The sequence below is a fragment of the Delphinapterus leucas genome, chromosome X (assembly GCF_059928025.1).
Source record: "Delphinapterus leucas isolate spDelLeu-1000000601 "Yukka" chromosome X, BTC_Dleu_Yukka2, whole genome shotgun sequence".
Classification (NCBI taxonomy): Eukaryota; Metazoa; Chordata; class Mammalia; order Artiodactyla; family Monodontidae; genus Delphinapterus; species Delphinapterus leucas.
Window position 1 is genome coordinate 132,929,751 of NC_143150.1, and position 23,533 is coordinate 132,953,283.

General features: G+C 52.9%; 2 protein-coding genes across 16 annotated transcripts in view; both read left to right on the forward strand.

Annotated features, from left to right (window-relative positions):
• Positions 1-701: 701 nt before the first annotated feature.
• Positions 702-23,533, forward strand: part of DHRSX (dehydrogenase/reductase X-linked) — a 343,888-nt gene continuing 321,056 nt past the window's right edge. For all 14 annotated transcript variants that reach the window (XM_089904865.1, XM_089904860.1, XM_089904861.1 and 11 more), the window contains exon 1: positions 702-867. In XM_089904865.1, the coding sequence (XP_089760991.1) occupies positions 759-867 (109 nt within the window). In that variant the 5' untranslated portion in view covers positions 702-758. The remainder of the gene's footprint in view (positions 868-23,533) is intronic.
• On the forward strand, positions 759-11,636 carry ZBED1 (zinc finger BED-type containing 1). Of its 2 annotated transcripts, none has more exons than XM_022561934.3 (2): positions 759-867; positions 8,642-11,636. In XM_022561934.3, exon 2 carries the CDS (start codon positions 8,680-8,682, stop codon positions 10,777-10,779), a length of 2,100 nt encoding a protein of 699 aa, XP_022417642.1. In that variant the 5' UTR covers positions 759-867; positions 8,642-8,679; the 3' UTR covers positions 10,780-11,636. The 2 variants fall into 2 exon arrangements, with proteins under 2 accessions (XP_022417642.1, XP_089760983.1); XM_089904857.1 differs by lacking the exon at positions 759-867 and adding an exon at positions 1,190-1,261.

The following is a 23,533-nucleotide window of genomic DNA, read 5'->3' on the forward strand; positions in this document are numbered from 1 at the left end:
ATAGCCTAGCGGGAGTCCGTGGTCTCAATGGAGGGTCTGAGGTCCAAGGGGGCTCTTGTGGTCCGAGGGCCGGATTGGGGGTCCCGGGCAGGAGTCCAAGGTCTGGGTTGGGTCCACATCTGGGTGGGGGTCCTGCAGCCAGGCAGGGGTCCTGGGGATCTGGACAGGGTCTGTGGTCTGAGCGGGGGTCCGGGGTCAGGAGGGGTCCCAGGATCCAGGCAGGGAGGGGCCCCTGGTCTGGGCGGGGGTCTTTGGGGTCGGGGGGGTGGTCCCTGGTATCCTTGGTCTGGGTCTCTGGGGTCGGGCAGGGGTCCCTGGTATCCTTGGTCTGGGCGGGGGTCCCTGGGGTCGGGCGGGGGTCCCTGGGGTCGGGGGGGGTCCCTGGTATCCTTGGTCCGGGCGGGGGTTCCTGGGGTCCTCGGTCCGGGCGGGGGTCCCTGGGGTCGGGGGGGCGTCCCTGGGGTCCTTGGTCCGGGCTGGGGTCCGGGGCCCCGGCGTCAGGCAGAGTCCCGGGGTCCGGGCGGAGGTCGTCAGCCGGGAGGGGTCCGCGGTGCGGGCGGGAGTGCCTGTTCCGGGCCGGGGTCGGGGGTCCGGGGTCCAGCGCCCCGGGTCAGGCGGCGTCCTGGGGTCCAGGCGGGGTCCGGGCGGGGTTCGGGGCGGGCGCGTGGGCGCGGGGGGCGGGCCGGCGCGGGCGCGTTTCCGCCGTCCGGCGGGGCTCTGAGTCCCGCGGGCGGCGCGGAAGCGGCGGCCGGGCAGCCATGTCGCTTTTGTCTGCGGCGCGGGCGGCCCTGCGAGTGTACGCGGTGGGCGCGGCGGTGGTCGTGGCGCAGCTGCTGCGCCGCCGCCTCCCGGGCTTCGCGGAACCAGGTCAGCGGCCGGCGGCGCCAGGGGCGGGCGGGGGGCTCGCGGCGGCGGCGGCGCCCGGCCGGGGTCGCGCCCCTCCCTCGGCCGGGACCCCCGGGGTGGGGGGGGAGCGGGGGAGGGGCGCGGCGGGGCCCCGCGTGCCCTTGACCCCGGCCGCTGGCCAGGGCGCGCCGCGCCGGGCGCTCCCGGAAGCAGGGCCGGGCGGCCGCGGGGGGAGGGAGGTGCGCCGTCCCCACGCGCCCCTCCCCCGCTCCGCGCATCCCGGGCCGGGGTCGGCCCGGGGATCCGCTCCCCCCGCGCACTGCGGGCCGGGGTCCCCGGGGTCCCGCGCGTCCCGCAGCCCCGCGGCCGGGGCGAAGGAGGGGGCGCTCGAGAGCCCGGCCGCGCGCAGGGTCAGGTAGGACGGGCCTCCCCGGGGTGGGTGGGGGACGCCGGGCGCGCTCGGGGGCGCGGCGAGGCCTGGAGGGAGGGGCTTCCGCTCTGGGGCACCTTGTTCCTCTGGCCCCCGCGACCTCTGCGGCGTCTCCGGTCCCAAACTCTCCGGGGACCCGTTCGCGCTCTGCACGCACGTTGGGGACCTCCGGGGAGCGGGGGGTGGCGGCGATCCGTCTGGGGCTGTGTCTGGTCGCAGCGGCGTGCTCAGGACGTAAAACGGGGGAACCTGTAGGAATCTCTGTCTGCCCTAATTTGCAGGAGATCACACTCACCCTAGGCTACGCGAGCATACATGACATTGTATTTTTAGGTCACAGATGACTACTTTCTAAAACAAAGTATTCGGTGCGAAGAGTGGTGCTGTGTCACCTTGTGGCCGGTCTCTCTACTGTGTGGCCTAAGGGGATAGATGGAGTCTCAGTTTCACCCGTGTTTCCACCCTATTGACCTGGCACCCCCAGCAGCGTCTGGGCAACACCCCTGAGACGCGGGGGTGAAAAAAAGGCAAAGAACATGTGACTTTGGTTGTGAAAATACTTGAGAATCGCTCACACTCGCCGACGGCAGGGGCGCTGCCGGGGCCACACTTTGCAAACCTGCAGCTCCGACCAGGAGTAGATATTTTTATATGAGCTCCACCCTCCCAGGCCTCCATCAAAGGGAAATACATCTTCCAGGTTTATGGGAGGTGAGCATTTGGTTTTCTGATAAGCTGGATTTCGGTATCTTTTATAAAAAAAAAACACATTGAGAGCAATCAGAAATGAACAGAGGGTAAGACCCCAGCCAGTACCTGGGGCTCGGGGGTGGGGTCTGCATAGTCACCTTTGAGATCAGGATTGGCTTGTAAACAGTGAAGACGTATGGGAAGCTGTCCCAGGTTGCCCCAAATGGCCCCAGGTTGTGGAGCGCACCACTCCGAGCAGTTTTGCTCCTAGACGGGTCTGGCTGTCTCGCCCGGGAGCCCGTTTAGCCGCTCGCAGAAAAGACAAGTTGAGGATGGAATTTAGACTTGTCGGTGTTATCGCAGCAGCACCCCAAAATGCGTGCCTCGGAAACGTGTTGGAGGTGCATCCAACCTGAGGGCTTGCCCTGTGGTTTCCACCTGTTGACTGATTGAGAAAAAAAATAAAGTTGTGGAAAGGCAAACCAGCCATGAGGCCATGTGTCAGCCGAGGGCATCCTTATTCCGGCTTTTGCAGAGGGCGGTTTCATCCAAAGATGGACTTGCTGGGCTTGCTGTGTGCGAGCCACGTGGTCTGTGGGGTTAGAAATCATTTTAGGTCTGGGCGGAGGAGTGAACGAACATCCGTCCCATGTGCCAGGTGGTGGCCGGTGTCCCAAGTGGCACTGTTCCTCTGCTTTTGGACCCATTTTTTATTTGCCCCTAACTGGACTTAACCTTTGCGGGGGAGGAGACATTGAACTTTGCCCCGGTATGGAGCTAAATAAACAGTAACCAGAGGCCCAGTTCACATGGAGAGTAGCTGGGGTTTGTTGTTCTTAAACATCAGATGTTTCCTTTTTTTAAAAAATAACTTATATAGTCTATATAAATAAAAACGTGCACAGTATAAAATAGTTGATACGGAAATATTCTCTTATTTATATATTCTAAATGGATAACGACAAACCACAGCGGTGATTCCTGAAGTGCATTTGGTATTGTGGAAGTTCTTTGCTAACCCACCGTGAGCGGTCAGATCATGCCTCAGATTTAAAACTACCTTGGTTACGAGTTTGCTAATATTTGCATGTCAAATCTTCAGTATCTAGAGAATCTGTCTGTAGATCGTCTCAGCGTTTCGATGAGTTGCTTGTGCACACTGCACATGTTTAATGCAATTATATAACTTTTACTGGGACTCCTTAGATAAGATGGAGCTGCCTCACATTTATTACTGTCGCTTTGCAATTGTGGGTGGTCCTGCACATTTTATCAGGTGGGGGACAGGCGTGTGGTGTGAGTTCACCTGGATTCTATGAAAAGGTGAAGGAAGATGCTGAAAAGGTAACCCACCCCTGAATGTAACCTTAAAATGCGCTATCTGTAAACAGGATCATTACAAACTCACGATCGCTGCAGGCTGTGCCTTGATAGAGATGTGTGTAAGCAGATTAAAACTTCCCGTAAGAGACTCTGATTTCCAGATTCTCTGTGGCGATTGTCTGTTACAAATTAAATGCATCAGTTTTGAAAGGGAGAGAAAGTCATCCAGGTGTGTTTTGCAGGGACGTTCTGATACCACACAGACATTTCCCTTAAGAGTTCTGTTGGAAATAGGAGGTAGGTCTGGAAATGGACTTCTACTGATGGGCTGACACCCCCAAAAGATGTCGGCTGGCCCACTTACGAAGCTATTTTAGGGTGGCTCCTGGTGTTCAAACTGCAGGGTTTTTAGAAACCGATAAAGAGGAAGTTATTTTTCGTTGGTGTTGTGTACATACGAACGGTTGGGGGTTGTGGATCCAGGGAGGTGAAAGCACAGTTTTCATGATCTTAGGAGTTTTTGACTCTTGAAAAAAAATAAGTACTCCCCCCCGCCCCCCCTCCCACCCAAAGAGCTTTTTTAAAAATAAATTTCTAAATTTTTACTTTTCGGCTGTCCCACACAGCATGTGGGATCCTAGTTTCCTGACCAGGGGTCGAACCCATGCCCCCTGCCTTGGAAGCGTGGAGTCTTAACCACTGGACCTCCAGGGAAGCCCCAAAGAGCTTTTGTTTATGTGGCATTTACTTATCCATATGGATCCTATTCACTTACATGTTAATTAAATTTAAATTTATTTGAAGTGAAAAAAAAGGTGAACAGAAATTTGAAACAGAAATTTACAACATATATTTCAAGTAACGTAACAAGTCACTTACATGTTATTCCTAGTAACATTTTTTCCCAGTGAAAAATAACTATAATCTCTAACACAAACAAACAAAAATCAGGGAGAGTGGCCCTGTTTCTGGTTCTTGCCAGTTTCCCGAAGTACCGACTGGGAAGAATGCAGCTGGTTCTCCACTTGGTGACTTCATCTTGTGTCTTGTGACATGTTCCTTGTGTTGGTGAAGCTGAGTGGGAAGATCTGGCTGGTGTCTCTGATGTGAGAAAAGGCAGGACCTCGCCACGTCCCTGGCAGTGTCTTGGCCATGGTCCCCCCCAGAGATGCTCAGGCCGCCCTGTAAGAAGGACCCTGTGGAGAGGGTGCTTTGACAAAACCTTGATTCCTGACTCTGACGGGAGATGTAGACCTTGCCCTCCAGACAGTGGAGGGTGGCTTTGTGCAGCCGCCTTCAACGTATGTGCTCAGAACCCTCCTACTGTGTGTCACCTCCTTGGAGGTTCTGACATCTTTGGCCCGAAGGAGGTGATGCCGCAGGGGGAGGCCCTACGGGCGGTGCCTCCTTAGGTTGTCACTGTGTCAGGGATGCTTCCTGCTTTGTGGGCAAAAGTCTGCGCCAGGATGGCGCTGGACTCCTTCAGCCAGATCACAGCAGTAATTCACCATCATCATCCAGGTGTAGTCGGATCTGATAAAACTGAATTGCGTGGCCCGCGCGCGATGTGGCAGCTCAGATTCCAGAGCCCAGGTGTGCCCGCTGTGCAGTTCCCATCGCTTTTTGGGACCACCTTTCCCACGCTCAGGTGCCCCATCCTGGCTTGGCTGTAGGATGTGCGGTTTGGGGGTTTCCTCTTTGTGAAAGTCCTGGCTGTATCGGATCCCCTCCCCCTGTCCTGGAGACTTTGGGCCTCACCTCTGAGCAGTACATCCTTCTGCCCCATCCCTGGCTACCGACGTGCCCCTTAAATCAGCCCCCCCAAGTGTGACCTCTCCCTGAAAGCCTCAGGTGGGCCCTTTTGACCGCAGGGCGCCCAGCACCAGGGGTGATGTTACCACTCATAGCTTTTATAGTTTTGTTCTCATCAGTAGAGCGTGCAGGGGCGGCTGTAACAAAGTACTTAAAATCATGGAAGTTCATCCTGTCTCTTTCTGGAGACCAGAAACCCGAAGTCGAGGTGTCCCAGGGCCGCGCTCCCTCCGGAGGCTCCAGGGGAGGGTCCTTCCCGCTTCTTCCAGCTTCTGGGGGCTCCAGGTGTCCCTGGGCTTCTGGCCGCGTCCCTCCCATCTCTGCCTCTGTGTTCCCGGGGCTTCTCCTCTGTGTCTGTGTCTCCCCTCTCCTGTGTCTTGTAAGGACCCTGTCATTGGATGTAGGGCCACCCTCATCCAGGGGGACCTCATCTCAGACCCTTCCCTTCATCACCTCTGCAAAGACCCTGTTTCCACATAAGGTCCCACTGTCAGGTTTTGGGGGGACGTGAATTTGGGGAGGGGGGCCACTATTCAAACCACTGTCGTTGTTACTGGGTTTTGGCTTTGAACATACGCCCCACACTCAGAAAACGCCTGGTTGGTGCACTTTGTGATTTAACCCCCTGAGTGCTGTACAGGGGGTTGAAAGCTTGCAGACTTAACCCATTTCAGGGGGAAGTCTGTTCCATGGGCATCATTTGAGGAAATCAAATAAGTAATAAAACTAACATTCATGCTCTTAAAGCGTATCTTTTTCTCTCTGTGTCTAGGCATATATGTGTATATTTGTTTATGATTATTAAAAGTTTCTCTCTCTTTTTTTTTAAATTCATGCTCATGCCTAATTCGAAATTTTCTATTTCTTTTTTTTCTGTTTTTTTTGAAGATGTTAGGGGTAGGAGTTTTATTAATTAATTAATTTATTTTTTCTGTGTTGGGTCTTCGTTTCTGTGCGAGGGCTTTCTCTAGTTGCGGCGAGCGGGGGCCACTCTTCATCGCGGTGCGTGGGCCTCTCACTATCGCGGCCTCTCTTGTGGCGGAGCACAGGCTCCAGATGCGCAGGCTCAGTGGCCGTGGCTCACGGGCCTAGTTGCTCCGCGGCATGTGGGATCCTCCCAGACCAGGGCCCAAACCCGTGTCCCCTGCATCGGCAGGCGGATTCTCAACCACTGCGCCACCAGGGAAGCCCAAAAGTTTCTCTTTTATTGAAGCATACTTGATTTACAATATTGTGTTAGCTTCAGGTGTACAGCACAGTGATTCAATTATACATACATATTCAGATTCTTTTCCATTATAGGTCATTACAAGCTATTGAATGTAGTTCCCTGTGCTCTACAGTAGGTCCTTGTTGCTTATCTATTTTATATATAGTAGTGTGTATCTGTTCATCCCAAACCCCTAATTTATCCCTCCCCACCTTTCCACTTTGGTGGCCACTAGTTCGTTTGCTACGTCTATGAGTAACAGGCAGCTTTTAAGAAAGCTCAGCTGCCCTTTTGGGTGTCCTGGCCCTGACTGGCAGCTCCGGGACGCCGAATGCGTCCCCCTGACAGCTGGGCAATGCTGCACCACAGCTCGTAGGTGTCTCTGTGCCCAGGTGTGAGTGCCCACGGTGGGCATTTTGAGAAGTTCCAGGGATTGAGAAATCCATTATTGCCCCAATCTGGTTCCTGATGCCAGATGCAGCCAGGAGAAAAATAGAGGGACGTCCCTGGTGGTCCAGTGGGTTAGTCTCTGTGCTCCCAATGCAGGGGGCCCAGGTTCGATCCCTGGTCGGGGAACTAGATGCCGCATGCCTCAACGAAGACCTGACGCAGCCAAGATAGATAGATAGATATAAGTGATGGATGGATGGATGGATAGATAGGTAGATAGATAGATATAAGTGATGGATGGATGGATAGATAGATAGGTAGATAGATAGATAGATATAAGTGATGGATGGATGGATAGATAGGTAGATAGATAGATAGGTAGATAGATAGATATAAGTGATGGATGGATGGATGGATAGATAGGTAGATAGATAGATAGATATAAGTGATGGATGGATGGATGGATAGATAGGTGGATGGATAGATAGGTAGATAGATAGATAAAGTGATGGATGATGGATAGATAGATAGGTAGATAGATTAAAAAAAAAAACAAAATAACTAGAGCATGTGCAGTTCAGAAGGTAATATTTTTAACTTTCTTTGATATAAGTTAATGTACAATATTATATAAGTTTCAGGTGTACAACATAGTGACTCACAGTTTTTAAAGGTTATACTCCATTTATAGTCGTTATAAAATATTGGCTGTATTTCCTGTGTTGTACTATATATTCTTGTATCTTATTTATTTTATACCGAGTATTATAGTTTGTTCTTCTCAATCCCCTTCCCCTATATTGCCCCTCTCCCTTCCTTCTCCCCACTGGTAACCAGTAATTTGTTCTGTATATCTGTGAGTTTGCTTCTTTTCTGTTATATTCACTAGTTGAAAAAAAAATTTTTTTTTGGATTCCACATATAACTGATACCATACAATATTTGTCTTGCTCTGTCTGACTTATTTCACTCAACATAATAATCTCCAAGCCTATCCATGTTGCTGCAAATTGTGCAATTTCGTTCCTTTTTCATGGCTGAGTCATACTCCACTGTATATATGTACCCCATCTTCTTTATCCATCCCTCTGTCCGTGGACGATGGACGTTTAGGTTGCTTCCATGTCTTGGCTGTTGTGAATAGTGGTGCTGTGAACATGGGGGTGCATGGATCTTTTTTCTAATGAGTGGTTTTGTTTCTTTCGGATAAATATCCAGGAGTGGGATTGCTGAATCATACAGCATCTCTTTTTAAGGAACCTCCATCCTGTTCTCCATAGTGGCTGCACCAGTTTACATCCCCACCAATGGTGTAGGAGGGTTCCCTTTTCTCCACACCCTCACCAGCATTTGTTATTTGTGTTCTTTTTGATGAAACCCATTCCGCTGGGGGTGGGGGTGAGGTGAGATCTCATTGTGGTCAAAAAGGCATCATTTCAAAACATAAAATTAGAAAAAGCTCGTATTAATGCCACTCTGACAACTTAATATCCGCTCTGTTTCCATCTTCTGATTGGAGCCACATCTGATGGTGGCGTGTGGCACGCGTACTTGACGACCAGGTTTTCGGTTGGGGAGGTGGGTCGTCTTGGGCTGGCGGGGCGCTTGGGAATGTGGCCTCCGTCTGGAGAACAGGCCCCCCTGCTTGGATTTCCTAGAACAGGACAGAGTAAAGCAGCTCAGGTGAGGAAAGAGCTGTCATCAGGAGTCCAAAGACGATCCCAAAACTAACAATAAAAAAACGCGTGTCTTCGGACGCACCTGGATGGAAGAGTTGCTGGCTTGTCAGACTGGCCCCTCTGCTGTGCCAAAGCCACGAGCCGGAGCGGCGGCCCCCGGGGACCCTCTGCGTGCGCCCTTGATTCCGGAGCAGCCCCGCTCCCCGCCGGCCGGAGCCGGGTCTCTTCTCACGCTGTGTTTGTCTCGCTGCTTCTCGGCAGGTCGTCCCGAATGAGCGAGGCCCGGCCCGGGTGGCGCAATGGAGGGCAAGAGCCTGGAGGGCGCGCAGACCGACCTCAAGCTGGTGGCGCATCCGCGCGCCAAGAGCAAAGTGTGGCGCTACTTCGGCTTCGACACGAACGCCGAGGGCTGCATCCTGCAGTGGAAGAAGATCTACTGCCGCATCTGCATGGCCCAGATCGCCTACTCGGGCAACACCTCCAACCTGTCCTACCACCTGGAGAAGAACCACCCCGATGAGTTCTGCGAGTTTGTCAAGAGCAACACGGAGCAGATGCGCGAGGCCTTCGCCAGCGCCTTCTCCAAGCTCAAGCCCGAGGCCGCGCAGCAGAGCGCGCAGGAGCCGCCGGCCGCCAAGGCGGCGGCGGCGGCGGCAGCGGTGCACGGCCACGAGGGCCGCAGGCAGCAGGAACTGACGGCCGCCGTCATGGGCCTCATCTGCGAGGGGCTCTATCCCGCGTCCATCGTGGACGAGCCCACGTTCAAGGTGCTGCTGAAGACGGCCGAGCCGCGCTACGAGCTGCCCAGCCGCAAGTTCTTCTGCGGCAAGGCCATCCCCGAGCGCTACGGCGCCGTGCGTGACGCGGTCCTCAAGGAGCTGGCGGAGGCCGCGTGGTGCGGCATCTCCACCGACCTGTGGCGCAGCGAGAGCCAGAATCGGACCTACGTGACGCTGGCCGCGCACTTCCTGGGCCGCGCCGCCCCCCACGGCCTCTTCCTGGGCTCCCGCTGCCTCAAGACCTTCGAGGTGCCGGAGGACAACGCGGCCGAGACCATCACGCGCGTCCTGTACGAAGCCTTCATCGAGTGGGGCGTCAGCTCCAAGGTCTTCAGCGCCACCACGGACCGTGGCAAGGACATCGCCAAGGCCTGCTCGCTGCTGGACATCGCGGTGCAGATGCCCTGCCTGGGCCACACGTTCGACGCGGGCATCCAGCAGGCCTTCCGGCTGCCCAAGCTGGGCGCGCTGCTCGGCCGCTGCCGCAGGCTGGTGGAGTACTTCCAGCAGTCCACCGTGGCCATGTACATGCTGTACGAGAAGCAGAAGCAGCAGAACGCCGCCCACTGCATGCTGGTCAGCAACCGCGTGTCCTGGTGGGGCAGCACACTGGCCATGCTGCAGCGCCTCAAGGAGCAGCAGTTCGCCATCGCCGGGGTCCTCCTGGAGGACAGCAACAACCACCACCTCCTGCTGGAGGCCGCCGAGTGGGCCACCATCGAGGGCCTGGTGGACCTGCTGCAGCCCTTCAAGCAGGTGGCCGACATGCTGTCCGGGTCCAAGTACCCCACCATCAGCATGGTGAAGCCCCTGCTGCACATGCTTCTCAACAGCACGCTCAACAGCAAGGAGACGGACTCCAAGGAGATCAGCATGGCCAAGGAGGTGATCGCCAAGGAGCTCGCCAAGACCTACCAGGAGACGCCCGAGATCGACATGTTCCTCAACGTGGCCACCTTCCTGGACCCGCGCTACAAGAGGCTGCCCTTCCTGTCCACCTTCGAGAGGCAGCAGGTGGAGAACAGGGTGGTGGAGGAGGCCAAGGGGCTCCTGGACAAGGCCAAGGACGGCGCCTACCGCGCCCCCGGGGACCAGCTGTACGCCCCGCCCGAGGAGCCCCCCGTGAAGAAGCCGGCGCCCTCGGCCACGCCGCCGCCCGCCAGCGTCATCCACGACATGCTGGCCGAGATCTTCTGCCCCGCGGCGGGAGTCGAGGACCAGGACGGCTGGCGCGCGCAGGTGGTGGAGGAGCTCAGCAACTTCAAGTCGCAGAAGGTGCTGGGGCTCAACGAGGACCCCCTCAGGTGGTGGTCCGACCGCTTGGCGCTCTTCCCGCTGCTGCCCAGGGTGCTGCAGAAGTACTGGTCCGTGGCGGCCACGCGCGTCTGCCCCGAGCGCCTCTTCGGCTCCTCGGCCAACGTCGTCAGTGCCAAGCGGAACCGCCTGGCCCCCGCGCACGTGCACGAGCAGATCTTCCTGTACGAGAATGCGCGCGGCGCCGCGGCCGAGCTGGAGGATGAGGACGAGGGCGAGTGGGGCCTGGGCCACGAGCAGGCGTTCCCTCTGGGCGATGCCGGCCACGCCGGCTATTTCGGCCTCAGGGACGGCAGCTTCGTGTAGCGTGGCGGTGGGGGGGGGGACCGCGCGTGGGCGCCTCTCGTCGGATGCTTGGCTGTCAGTACTGACCCCGCCGGTGGGCGCGCTGCCCGGGACAGAGGAAATGCACAAAACAGAGAGATGGACCTTTGGTGGGGCTTCGGGCGGCCCAGAGGACAGAGATGGGGCTTCGGGCGGCCCAGAGGACAGAGACGGGCTTTGGTTGCCCCAAAGGAGAGAGATGGGCTTTGGGTGGCCCAAAGGACAGGTGGGGGGCTTTGGGTGGCTCAGAGGACAGAGACGGGCTTTGGTTGCCCCAAAGGAGAGAGATGGGCTTTGGGTGGCCCAAAGGACAGGTGGGGGGCTTTGGGGGGCTCAGAGGACAGAGATGGGCTTTGGGTGGCCCAGAGCTGGTGAAAATGAGCATCTTCTCTGGAGGGGCCCCTTGCGTCCCAGCGCAAGGGAAAGAAATGACTTATCAAAGCCCTAGGTGTCCGCTGATAGGATTGCAAATGCTGAACTCGGCGACAGAAGCACGGCCGGCAGGGATGTTTTGCCTCCTAGATAATTCCATACCTGCAGCATTCGTGTTCTCTGCGAGGGACGGTTTGGGGTAAATCGAAGAAAGATTGAAACCGATGGGCAGCGAGGATGAAACCTCGGTGTGTCCTCCACTGACACCATCCGTGGGTGTTAGCCATTGGTTGGTGAAGGAACCTATTTACACTGTCACTTACGTGGGAAACTTGCCTCTGGGTAGCCGGGGAGAGACACTCTCGCCAGACGCCCTGTTTTCAAGAGACACCAGTTTTATGTTTGGTGGAAAATGTTAACAGTGAGTCTGCAGTGCAACCGCTTATAAAAAAAAAAAAAGCAGAAAAGAGGTGTTGGTTGTGGTGTGTTTTCTGCCATGAATCAGTCTTTTTTCTCCCCTTGCCTGAATTCACAGTCCTTGTGAGCCCTGTAGCTCATGGGTCTTGAGGTGGGTTTTCTGTGAGTCTGATGCTTCAAAGGTCCGGTTTCCCCAGAATCACTTTTCTTGGGATGAACATAGAGAAGGCGGTCCCCACTCCTTGGAAACCCTGCTTTTGAATACGGAGGACCCTCACGTGCCCGCGGCCGGCTCTTAGAGGGCTGATTTAGATTTGATTCCTGGAAACGGCTCTTGCATTCTCTTTTAAACACCAATGGGGGGCGGGGGGCATTGAGTTAAAAATAGTACCAGGGATCATTTTATCTTTGGGGGTCCTTGTGGGTTGCTTACGCCATTGGGGAAACGGGAAGACCGTTTCTAACACTTAGAACTACTTTTATTTATTTACTTATTTTAAACGAATTGCTTTTCTTCAAGAGGCAAAGCCCCTGGACTTCCCTGGCTGGTCCAGTGGTTGAGACTCCGTGCTCTCAGTGTAGGCGGCATGGGTTCGATCCCTGGTCGGAGCCCTAGGATGCCACATGCTGCGCGGTGTGGCCCTAAAAAGAAAAAGACACCAGACTTATCTCTGATTCCCACCTTAAAACAACCCAAGTCCGGGTGGAGGTTTTGTCGGGAGGTACGCGATTTACAAATGCCCCATCTCAGCCCTCGGCAATCTTTTCCCAGGACCCCAACATCGAGCCGCATCCCGGGGGCTTAAGGAGGGCATTTCTCCAGGTTCGTGGCTGGGGACTTCCTGTGGCTCCGGCCAAGGCAGTCTTTTATCTTGATGTCACCAGCCTTGAACGTGTTTAGGAAGTCAGGCGTCAGAAAGCAGCGTCACCTGCGCCGTCTCCTTGAAGGAAAGCGATAGGGTCGCTGTCTCCAGACCCTCTGCTCTGCTCTCTGGCTGGGAAAAGAGCCGCAGAGACGCACATCCCACCTCCCGGGCTGTAGTTGGCTGCTTTGCATCTGACCCCCCGTCCCCCACATTTCTTAACATCCTGGCTTTCTGTCACTCGTGAAAACTTGTGTCCCTCCAGCTAGCCGCCTCTCTGCGTTTGTCACGTTTTTTCCTAAGCCCTGGGGTTGCCGGCCCTCTTCCTGGCTTGTACTTTTCCTTATTTAACGCTGTCCAATCGGACGCTTGTTCAAGAAGCCCCAGCGATAAACGGACTCCTAATTTATCGGTGTGACGTGCGTGAGTAACGCTTCACACTTGCAGGAAAGCCTCCGACCTCGAGGGAGGGCTTTATTTCTGTTTGTTTAAAGAGACTTTTCCAAGCCACGCGGAAGAAGTAAGGCCCCTGTGCTTTGTCCTGGGGTCTTTGGGAATCACATCAAGGCTGTGATGCATTTCTGGATCTTGTGGTATCACAGTGTGTTTATGTGAATAAAGCTGCCAGCCGGGGAAGCCTGCTACGGGAGGAGGGATTCTGCACGTTTGTTCCCTGGGCTGTCTTTGCACTGGGTGTGGGCAGGATGATTTTAAAAAGCCGAGCCTTTTTGGGTGCTGACCTCGGACCACGTGTATCGCTACGGCATCTGGATTCTTTCCCATCGACTCCTTTCTCTCCTTCCTTTTAAGAAAACGAGGTACCCCAGAAACAGACAGACTGGGAGGTCGGCGTCCGTCGTTATTTTTCTCCTTCTGCACGTTATGGGTTGCCTCTGTCCCTGGGGGCATGGGGAGGGGCATTCAAACGTAGAATTTTTCTGCACAAACATTTTGAGTTTAAACGGGCCAGTTTTCAGTCATGATAACCTGACACTTGCAGAGCGTTCTCCGTCGAACGTTAAGTGGAACGTGGCCTTCAGTGTCTTAGATAAAGTATCATTGCTGGCATACAGAAATTCTCGTAAAAACACAGCCCCTGACCGTTAAGGATGTGTCTTATCTGGGTCGGCCCAGGACTCGGCTTCCTCAAGGTGGTGTGTGTTTCATGCTCAGGTCTTGCTGTAAAGTCAGTTTCCTTTCAGAGTCCCGCTCTCATCCCGGCTCAGGGAGGTGGGCGCCTCAGTGTGTGTTTGGAGTGACCCCGGGGTCTCGGCCGCCCTCTGAGCGAAGGCCTGGGGCACTTCACAGGCTTCAGAAAGCACTGCGGCCCTCGGACAGTTCGTCTTTCTGGTTTCCGGGTGCAGTCTGGACCAATCCCGGACACATAGCTAGAATTCTTCTCCTTGGGAACCTGCAGCCCCGTGTGTGTCCCCGTCCTATAAATTGTACTGAATTAAGACCCAGCGTTGGATGTTTTGCAGCTGTTCTGGCCACCGGGGGGCTGGGTTTGCAGCTCTGCCTGGAAACACAGCCCTTCTGTGCCTCTCACGGCTAGCAGGCCCAGGGCTAGGCCTTCGGGGTCCTCCTTCTAGGTGCTGGGGGCCCTCCTCTGAACTTCGCTGGCTTCGTCCTCTGCAGCCCCGTGCGGGTGGAGTACAGCGGCTGCTTGCCTTGGGTGGCTTCAGCCTCCAGCCCCACCGGCCTCTCCTCCGGCCCTGCCGTGCACACAGCCAGCCCCATCCTGTGGTGCTCAACTCAAGATCCCGACCGTTCGGGCTCCCCCTTCCTCTCTGCAGATCCGGGTTCCTGGCCTGTGCGCCAGCCCTGCAGACGCAGGGCCCTCCCGGAACCTGCGTGGTCTCTGGGTCCCCCCGGCTGCCTGGGCCCGTCCCGGCTTCTCAGGCTGTGACTCCGAGGCTGGGGGCTCCGCGTGGCCTCTTTGCTGGGGTTGTTTCTTCTGGTTTTCTGGGAGCGCCCTTAGAATATCTGCTCAGTGGTTTGACCTTTGGCCTGAAGCAAGGTTGGGATGCTTTGCCCACCTCTCGTTTTCAGCCCAATTAGTTCACCTTCCCGATTGACCCAAACTCTCTCAATTTTTTGGGTGATGAGAGACCAGATGGGATAGGCTTTTAGCAGACGGCAGATGGCACAAGGCAGGGGCAGATTCCTCAGGAAGTGTTTCCTTAGGGAGACGAGCATCGCTTCCTCTGTTAGAAGGACGGAACCCGGTGGCCTCCACAGCTGTCCTTGAAAGAGGACTTTTCCCGAGAGATTTTGTCACGTGGGGTCCCCAGCAGATGCATTTCCCCTCAGACGGCGGGTGTTCTGGGAGAAGATACTTGATGAGTCCTCTCGGGGCTTTTGCTTCCAGGGGGATCCTGGCTGCGTCTTCGTGGAAATGAGGCAGTGATTGGAGGGTAGGTGACATTGGGAAGATCACGTCTCGTGCGCAGCACCGGGGACGCCAGGATTGGGGTTTAATGGTCCAGCGTAGGAGCTGATAATTGTGTTGATGGCCGGTTTGTTACATACATACTAACCTTTGTGATTCCATGCCTGGATGGAGTTGATTCTATTTATATATATATATATGTATAATATATAATGTAAATATGTATGTAAACATAAGTATATATATTTACATATATCAATATATATACTTTTATATTCTATCTATGTATATCTTCTTTTTTATATTCTGTCAGTTATCTGTCATCTCTTATTATTCATCTGTGTATTTATTACATATCTATCATCTATCTACATCTTTATCATCTATGTATGTATTATTTATTATCTCTGCATCTATAATCTATCATCTATGCCCTTGTCCATTTTCTGTCTATTATCTATCGACCTATTATCTGTATCTGTTGTCTGTATCATCTGTGTATTTATCTATGTATCTATGATCAATTTATCAGACATCTCTGTATCTATCGTCTGTCTATGTTATCTTATTTATCATCTATACACTTATTCTTTATTTATCGTCTACGTATCTGTGTATTTTCTATTACCTGTCAGTTTGTCGTTTCTGTCTATCTATCTGTCTCTGTTTATCCATCCATCCATCCATCCTGTACTTTTATGGGTAAACTGAACGTGCGTTGAGCAGCTTTCATTCTCCCTGCACGAAATGTAATGAGTTAACGCACTTCTCCTTAAAGGACAGCTGTCGTTGGTCAGCGTGTCATGGCTTCACACGTTTCCCGGCTCCGTAAGACACTCTGGCAGGAACCGTGGGATTTCTGCAGTCCACTCTCCTCCCGGAACCTCTGAGGACTCAGCATTTCCAGATCCTCACCCAGGAGAGTTGGGGGAGCATCACCCTGCCCTCAGTGCCTGGTGCCCTGGCTCCACGGCTGGTGTGGCCCTCACCCCTTCACACGCACTTGGCCGGAGAGCTACACCACGCCTCTCGGGCCCGGGCAGCTGGCCCCGTGGCGGATGGGCTGAGTGGCCGCAGGCCTGCCTGGGGCGGGTGTGTGGGGTCTCCCCAGGGAGGAGCCCGTTCCTGGGCTGTGGGCGGTGAAGCCCACATGGCGGGTCTCCAGGTGGCAGAAGGACACGGGGGAGGTGCAGCCGCTGGGATGCAGTGACCGGCTCACCTCCCTTCCCGCTGGCATCCGGGGTCTCGCGTGCCAGGCCACGGGGGCCAGTCCTGGGTTTGTGGTCAGCTTGGTTCAGGGCGGTCCCGCCGTGTACGGCCTCGTGCAGGAGCGCGGCCCGGGACAGCGGAGGCGGCGCATGCGTAGTGCCCGAGCCAGCGGTGAGCCTGCCTTGGTGGGTGTCTGGCGGCAGCAGGGACACCCCGTGGGAGGGGCTGGTGAGGTCGGGGCGAGGGGCTGGCAGTGGCCCTCCCAGGTCTTGTCCTGACCACCCCGGCGAGGCGTTGGGATGGGTTGGGAACGGGGAGGTGGATGAAGGGAAGAGCAGATGCACAGTCGGGGGGGATGGTGGGTGCACGATGCACGTGCAGGAAGGCACGTCCGTACTGCTGGCAGCGCAGGGGGAGACCGCGCAGGGAGCCCCCAGCCCTGCCTTTCCTCCTCTGCCTCTGCCCCACTCGTGTGGACACCCCCGGGCGAGGTGGCGGGAGCATGTTGCAAACTGAGTCTTTGTGTCCCCCCGGAATTCGTATGTGGAAGTCCTGACCCCCGAGGGGATGGTGGTAGGCAGTGGGGTCTTTGGGAGGTGATTAGGGTTAGATAAGGCCATGAGGGTGGGGTCCCCGTGATGGAATTAGTGTCCTTATAAGGAGAGGAAGAGACCAGAGCTCTCGCTCCACCACGTGAGGACACGGCAAGTATGCAGCTGTACAAACCAGGAGGAGAGCCTCGCTGGGAACTAATCTGCCCTGGCCGTGGTCTCGGACTAACAGCCTCCAGGCCTGTGAGAGGCACGTGTCTGTTGTTTAAACCACCTTGTCTGGGCTACTTTGTTACAGCAGCCAGTATTAGTCAGGGCTCTCCAGGGAAACGGAACCAACAGGGTATATCTAATATCTATGTAGATGGATAGATGATAGATAATAGATAGATGGTAGGTAGGTAGATAATAGCTAGCTAGCTAGATGATAGATATGGAGATGATAGACATATGACAGGTAGAAAGATGATATAGATAAATGTAGGTATTGGTTCTGTTTCTCTGCAGAACCCTGTGTAATACATATATCTGTATCTTTATATCGGTATGTATATATTGACTGATTGATTGGAATTGACCTACACAGTTCGGGAGACCAAGAAGTGCCACTGTCTGCCATCTGGAGCCCCAGGAAAGCCGGTGGTGTGTTCCACCCGAGTCCAAAGGCCTGAGAACCAGGCACACAGGTGTCCAAGGGCAGGAGGAGATGGACATCCCAGCTCAAGGACAGAGAGACAGAGGATTCTCCCTCCGCCTTTCTGTTCTATTCAAGTGTCAACTGGTTAGACGGGGCCCACCCTCCCTGGGGAGGGCCACCTGCTTTCCTCCATCCACCTGTTCAGATGCTCACCTCGTCCAGAAACACCCTCCCAGACACGTGCAGAGATCACGGTGCCCCAGCTCTCTGGGCTCCTGGTGGCCCAGCCAACTTGATGCGTACCTTTACTCATCGTGCAGCCCTCCCTGGCAGATAGAGCAGCTGAGTGCCACAGGACGTGACCAGGGCTGCAGGCCTCAGCGGGCACAGCTCTTGGGTCCAGCTGACTGTCTCGCCCACGTGCTCGGGGCGGCTGGGGGCCTCTTCAAACTGCCTGTTACCTCACCCAGCCCGCAGAGGGGGTGGGGCTTATCTTCACACATAAAAGACTCCTGCTTAGAAAGGCCTCTGTCGGGTCCACGTGGAGGCTGTTTTCTCTCCCCCTTTCCGCATTTACTCCTATCATCCCTGGGGCTTCTCCCTACATGGCTCTTTCCTCTGGTGTTGGCCCTTCTAGCATAACCATTTTTATTTTTTTAAAAAGTTTATTTTATTACTTTTAAAATTTTGCCCATGCCCTGCGGCTTGCAGGATCTTAGTTCCCCGACCAGGGTTGGAACCCGTACCCCCTGCAGTGGAAGCATGGAGCCCTAACTACTGGACCGCTAGGGAACTCCCACGGACCTCTTGTATTTCTCGGTTTGGAGGAAGTTGCCACAGGGTTTAGTGGCCGCTGCAGGAGGGAAGGTTTAGGATCCACGCGGGTGACATCACGAGGCTGAAGAGCCGTGGGGCCCGTCAGCTGCCCCCAGCTCTTCCTGTCCCCCTGCTGTTGGTGGAAGCAGCCGTGCTTCGTGGCTGACACCTGCACTGGTTTCTCAAGCTGTGGAAACACGCCAGCATGAGAGGCAGCCGTCAGGTCCTCCTGCCACAAGGATGAGCCGTCATCCAGGCGATGGTGCCATGCTGGCTTGAGCTGGTGCCTTTTCCACGCTCCTCTGGTCCAGCTGGCTGGGTCCCTGCTTCCAGACGATGCCCATCGGAAGCTAGTTAGGGCTCTCGGTTGCCTGAAAACTCGTACTTTGTGCTGGCTAATTTTATCTCACTGTGGCTGGGCTGTGGACCCAGCTTTGCGGTCAAACGCTGGTCTAGAGGTTGCTGGGAAGATATTTTTTAAGATGAGAGGAGCGTTGGGACTTCCCTGGTGGTGTAGGGCTTAGGACTCTGTGCTTCCACTTCAGGCGGCACGGGTTCGATCCCTGGTTGGGCAACTAAGATCCCGTATGCCCCATGGCATGGCCAAAAAAAAAAAAAAAAAAAAAGATGAGATAAACATTGAAATCATGCAGCAACATGGATGGACCTAGAGATGATCGTACTGAGTGAAGTAAGTCAGAGAAAGACAAATATATCACTTATATGTGGAATCTAAAATATGATACAGATGAACTTCTGTACAAAACAGAAACAGACTCACAGACATAGAAAACAAACTTATGGCTACCAAAGGGGAAAGGGATAACTAAGGAGTTTGGGATTAACAGATGTACACTATTCTATATAAAATAAACAACCAGGATTTACTGTAGAGCACGGGGAACTATATGCAATGCCTTGTAAAAACCTACAATGGAAAAGAATCTGAAAAAGTATATCATTGAATCACTCTGCTGTCCACCAGAAACCAGCACCACATTGTAAATCAACTACAATTAAAAAAAAATTGACACCAGGAGACTTTGACATAACCAGATTGTCCTTCACAATGTGGGTGGGCCTTGTCCAATCAGTTGAAGATCTTAGGAGAAGAAAAGACGGAGGTTCCTCAAGGAAGAGGGAATTCTGCCTCCAGATGGTCGTGGGACTCAACCTGTAGCCTCAGCTCTCTCTGGGTCTCCAGCCTGCTGGTCTACCCTTCAGATTTTGGGGTGCCCCCTCTACACATCTGTGGTTGAATGAACTAATTCCTTCAAATAATCTCTCTCTCTCTCCCCCTTTCTCTTTCTCTCTGTGCTTCCTGTTGGTCCATTTCTCTGGAGGGACCCATAACTAAACATACTTTATGTCCATAGATGGCACTACAAGAAAGCCAGTTAGAGTTGGGGGTCCAAGGAATATAGGAGCCAAGCCCCTCCCAGTCATGAGAGGACCTGTCAAAAAAAAATTTCATTTCCTCATGCTGACGGACTTAATTGCCAAGCGTCTTCCTCTGGTGTAAAACACCCAAGCTGTGGTCACCCGACTCGCTGTCAATTTTAAACATTTCCTCGTCATTGAATTCTGCTCCTCAGATGCGAATTTTTTTTTTCCGTAATTCAGCAAATGTAGTTTTAATAAACCCTTCTTAAAGAAACTCTAAGTCTTAATTCTGCGTAATCGATAGTTGAACAGAGAAAATATTTGACCCTGTAGTTTAGATGAAACGATATTGGCAATTATTGTTACAAAATAAAATGGTAATATTATAAAGCTATCAATATGAAAATTACATTACTAACCAAAGCTGTCAGGAAAAATGAAATAGGATAAGAAATTCAGGTAAGTATTGCAATTTTCTCATTCTTTAAAGATAAAAATTAAAAATGTCACATTAATAATACAAGTAATAGATACATAAACAATTATCAAGGTATAGAAGTAAACCCTAAGCCAACATGATACTGATGCCTGCTATCTGCTATCATTAGTCTTCCTTTTCTCGTTCTTTGAAAACTTTCTTGAATTTTTCATTTATTTTAAAAAAAATTAAAAATTTTAATTGCAGTATTGTTGATTTACAATGCTGTGTTAGTTTCAGGTGTACAGCAAAGTGATTCAGTTTTATATTCAGTTTTATATATATATATATATTCTTTTTCAGATTCTTTTCCCATATAGGTAATTATGAAATATTGAGTATAGTTCCCTGTACTATACAGTAAATCCTTGTTGGATAAAGAAGATGCGGTCCATATATACAATGGAATATTACTCAGCCATGAAAAAGAATGAAATCATGCCATTTGCAGCAACATGGATGGACCTAGAGATGATCGTACTGAGTGAAGTTAGACAAACATCATGTGATATCAGTTACATGTGGAATCTAAAATAATGATACAAATGAACTTAAACAGAAATAGTCACAGACAGAACAATTTACGGTTGCCAAAGCGGAAGGGGGGGCGGATAAATTAGACTGGGATTAACATATACATAGACTCCGATGTGTTGGGATAATTTCTGGGGAGCGCCTATTTTCCTACCAGCCCTGGACGGCCTCGGAGTCCTGGGTGGTGGCTTCTGAGGTCACCCCATCACCAATTTGTTTGTTTGTTTTTGGCCACACGTTGCAGCACGCGGGGTTCTAGTTCCCCGACAAGGGATGGAACCCGTGCCCCCTGCCTTGGAAGCGCGGAGTCTTACCCATGGGACCGCCGGGGAAGTCTGAACGCATCACTAATTTTGACACACACCCCCCCCCCCGGCACTTCTGTCGAGGCTGATGCCTTGGCCTGGCTTCTCGGAGTTACGTCCTGGGTTTTAGGTCTCCCACCTCCAGCCCACATGAGCCCCCTTCTCACGGAGGGACTCCCGGGACCTCTACACACCCATGCCTCCCCCGCTGTGCGTGATTCAGCACGGTCTTCAACCATGTTGAGCAGCTGTACTGAGATTTAATCCATTATTAAATCATACAATTCAGTACAGTGTTCAGTGGACCTGCCTCCTGGTGCTTGGCTTATGGCTTATGCCACCCATCCCCGAAAGCATGAACTCGTGCTCTCTAGAGGGATCTGGAGAACGTGACATGCGCATGGCCTCCCTGGACCCAGCATCACTTATTGTGACACAGTATCATTCCTCACGCCATTGCTCGTAGGACTGAGTCACTTTTTTCTTTTATAAATTTATTTTATTTACTTATTTTTGGCTGCGTTGGGTCTTCGTTGCTACGCGCGGGCTTCCTCTAGTTGCGGCGAGTGGGGGCTACTCTTGTGGTGCCCGGGCTTCTCATGGCGGTGGCTTCTCTTGTTGCGGAGCACGGGCTCTAGGGCGCAGGCTTCAGTAGTTGTGGCACGTGGGCTCAGTAGTTGTGGCTCACAGACTTAGTGGCTCCGCGGCATGTGGGATCTTCCCGGACTAGGGCTCGAACCCGTGCCCCCTGCACTGGCAGGTGGATTCTTAACCACTGTGCCACCAGGGAAGTCCCCTAAGTAGGTTTTTAATGTAGGGTCTGGATGTCTTTCTAGATTGTTTCCTTTTCTGCCAATCTCACTTTAGGATTGATACATAGATGATATGATGTATTCATATACTAAGCTTTCCCATCTGTGCCCCCCCCCGCCTCTCCAGTCTTAATGCTTCTAGATCATTCTATCCCTGGGAGAATGGCCATCCTGTTCCTGTTCCCTGGTCACCAAACGGGGCACAGGCTGGTATGGTGTCCAAAGGGCCTGATGGCGGCTTTGTCTGGAAAGGTTGCTTCCCATCATCTGTCTGTCAGGCACGTCTCACGTCTGTCAGGCACGTCTCACGTCTGTCAGGCACGTCTCACTAGTGAGACTTTTAAGCTTCTTAATTATCGTGGTTTATCGACACAGCCATTCTTAAGGACCTCCGTGATGCTGCGTGTCAGGAAAACGTATTCCCGGGGCCAGCTGACTTGGAGGTTCAGCTACACGTCATTTTAACATTATTCTGTCAAGTTTGAGGACTCTTGAGACACATGCACACACACATGCCTAAGATGGTAGAAGGTCCATGAAAGAGTGGCTTATATATGTCCTTCTTCATTTGTGAGAAGAATACCAGGATTTCCAAGTCCCCGCCCATCCCCCATTATTCACGATTAAGCAAGGTGTTTCCCCCATTTTAAGCTGAGAAATAATTCACCATACAATACACCCAGTAAATGGCGCAATTCAGTGGTTTTTAGTATATTTGCAGAGCTGTACAAACACCGTTGCTATGTTATTTTAGAACATTTTAAAAACCACTTCCCAAGGGGATCCCTGTACCTGTTACCTGTCACTCCCCACTCCTGTTCCCCCCCCCCCCCCAGGTCCTCTGTCTCCATGCGTTTGCCTATTTGAGTATTTCATATAAACTGAATCATGGCATATATGCTCTTTCTGGGTCTGGCTTCTCCCACTGAGCATCATGTGTTCAAGGTCCATGGACACTTGGGCTGTTCTCACTTTTCTGGTTACTGTGAATCACGGTGCTCTGAGCGTTCATCACACGTATCTGAGTGGATACGTGTTTTCATTTCTCCTGGATAGATTGATACCTAGGAGTGGCGTAGCTGGGCTATTGTATCTCCATGTTTACCCGTTTGAAGAATCGCCAGGCTCTTTTCCAAAGTGGTTCCTGCAATTTACATCCCCACCAGCAGTGGAGGAGGGTTCCGATTTCTCTACATCCTTACCAACTTCGTTATTTTCTTTCTTTCTTTCTTCTCCTTTTAAATGGTGTGTTTTTTTTTATTGTGGTAAAAGTCACATCACATGATATAAAACATACTGTGTGGCTTTGATTTACGTTTCGCTAATGCTCTCTTCAAAGAGGTATGTGGTTATTTCCCAGTGGAGCACAGGAGCAAAGATTTAAGGAGTGAAGAAATGAATTGACCACCCACGTGCTCTTGGAAAGAATTCAAGGTGGCTTAGGCGTGTCTGTGGAAGACAGGAAACAACAGAATAGAGACCAAAGTCCAGAAACCTGGTAGATGAGGGACGAGGTAGTGTTGCTGCTATAGCCTGGGCTTAGCAAACCCCTGTACCTGGTGTCCACTTTGTCTCGTGACAGCGGGCAGTCCTGGCTGGGGGTCCAGCTCTCAGTATTTGATAAAAGGACCAGGCACGGGGTCATCCCCAATTCAAAAGGGAGCCGGAAGCCTCGGGTCATTTCACAACAGCTGGACAGGGGCCAAGGAGGCGGAGTTCTTTGTTTTGCTTTTTACTTTAGTTCTTTTGTCTTTTAAGAAGAGGCTATATTACATGGCATTAGTGTAGACTTTTTAAAAAAAGTTCCTGGGAATTCCCTGGCGGTCCAGTGGTTAGGATTCGGCACTCTCACTGCTGAGGGCCTGGGTTCAGTCCCTGGTCGGGGAGCTAGGATCCCGCAAGACGTGTGGCATGGCCGAAAAAACCAGTTCCTGCTTTGAGATAATTGTAGATTCACGTGCAGTTGT

What these genes read in the sequence shown, in the direction of transcription:
- ZBED1 (XM_022561934.3), top strand. Translation starts at nt 8,680, where the DNA reads ATGGAGGGCAAGAGCCTGGAGGGCGCGCAGACCGACCTCAAGCTGGTG.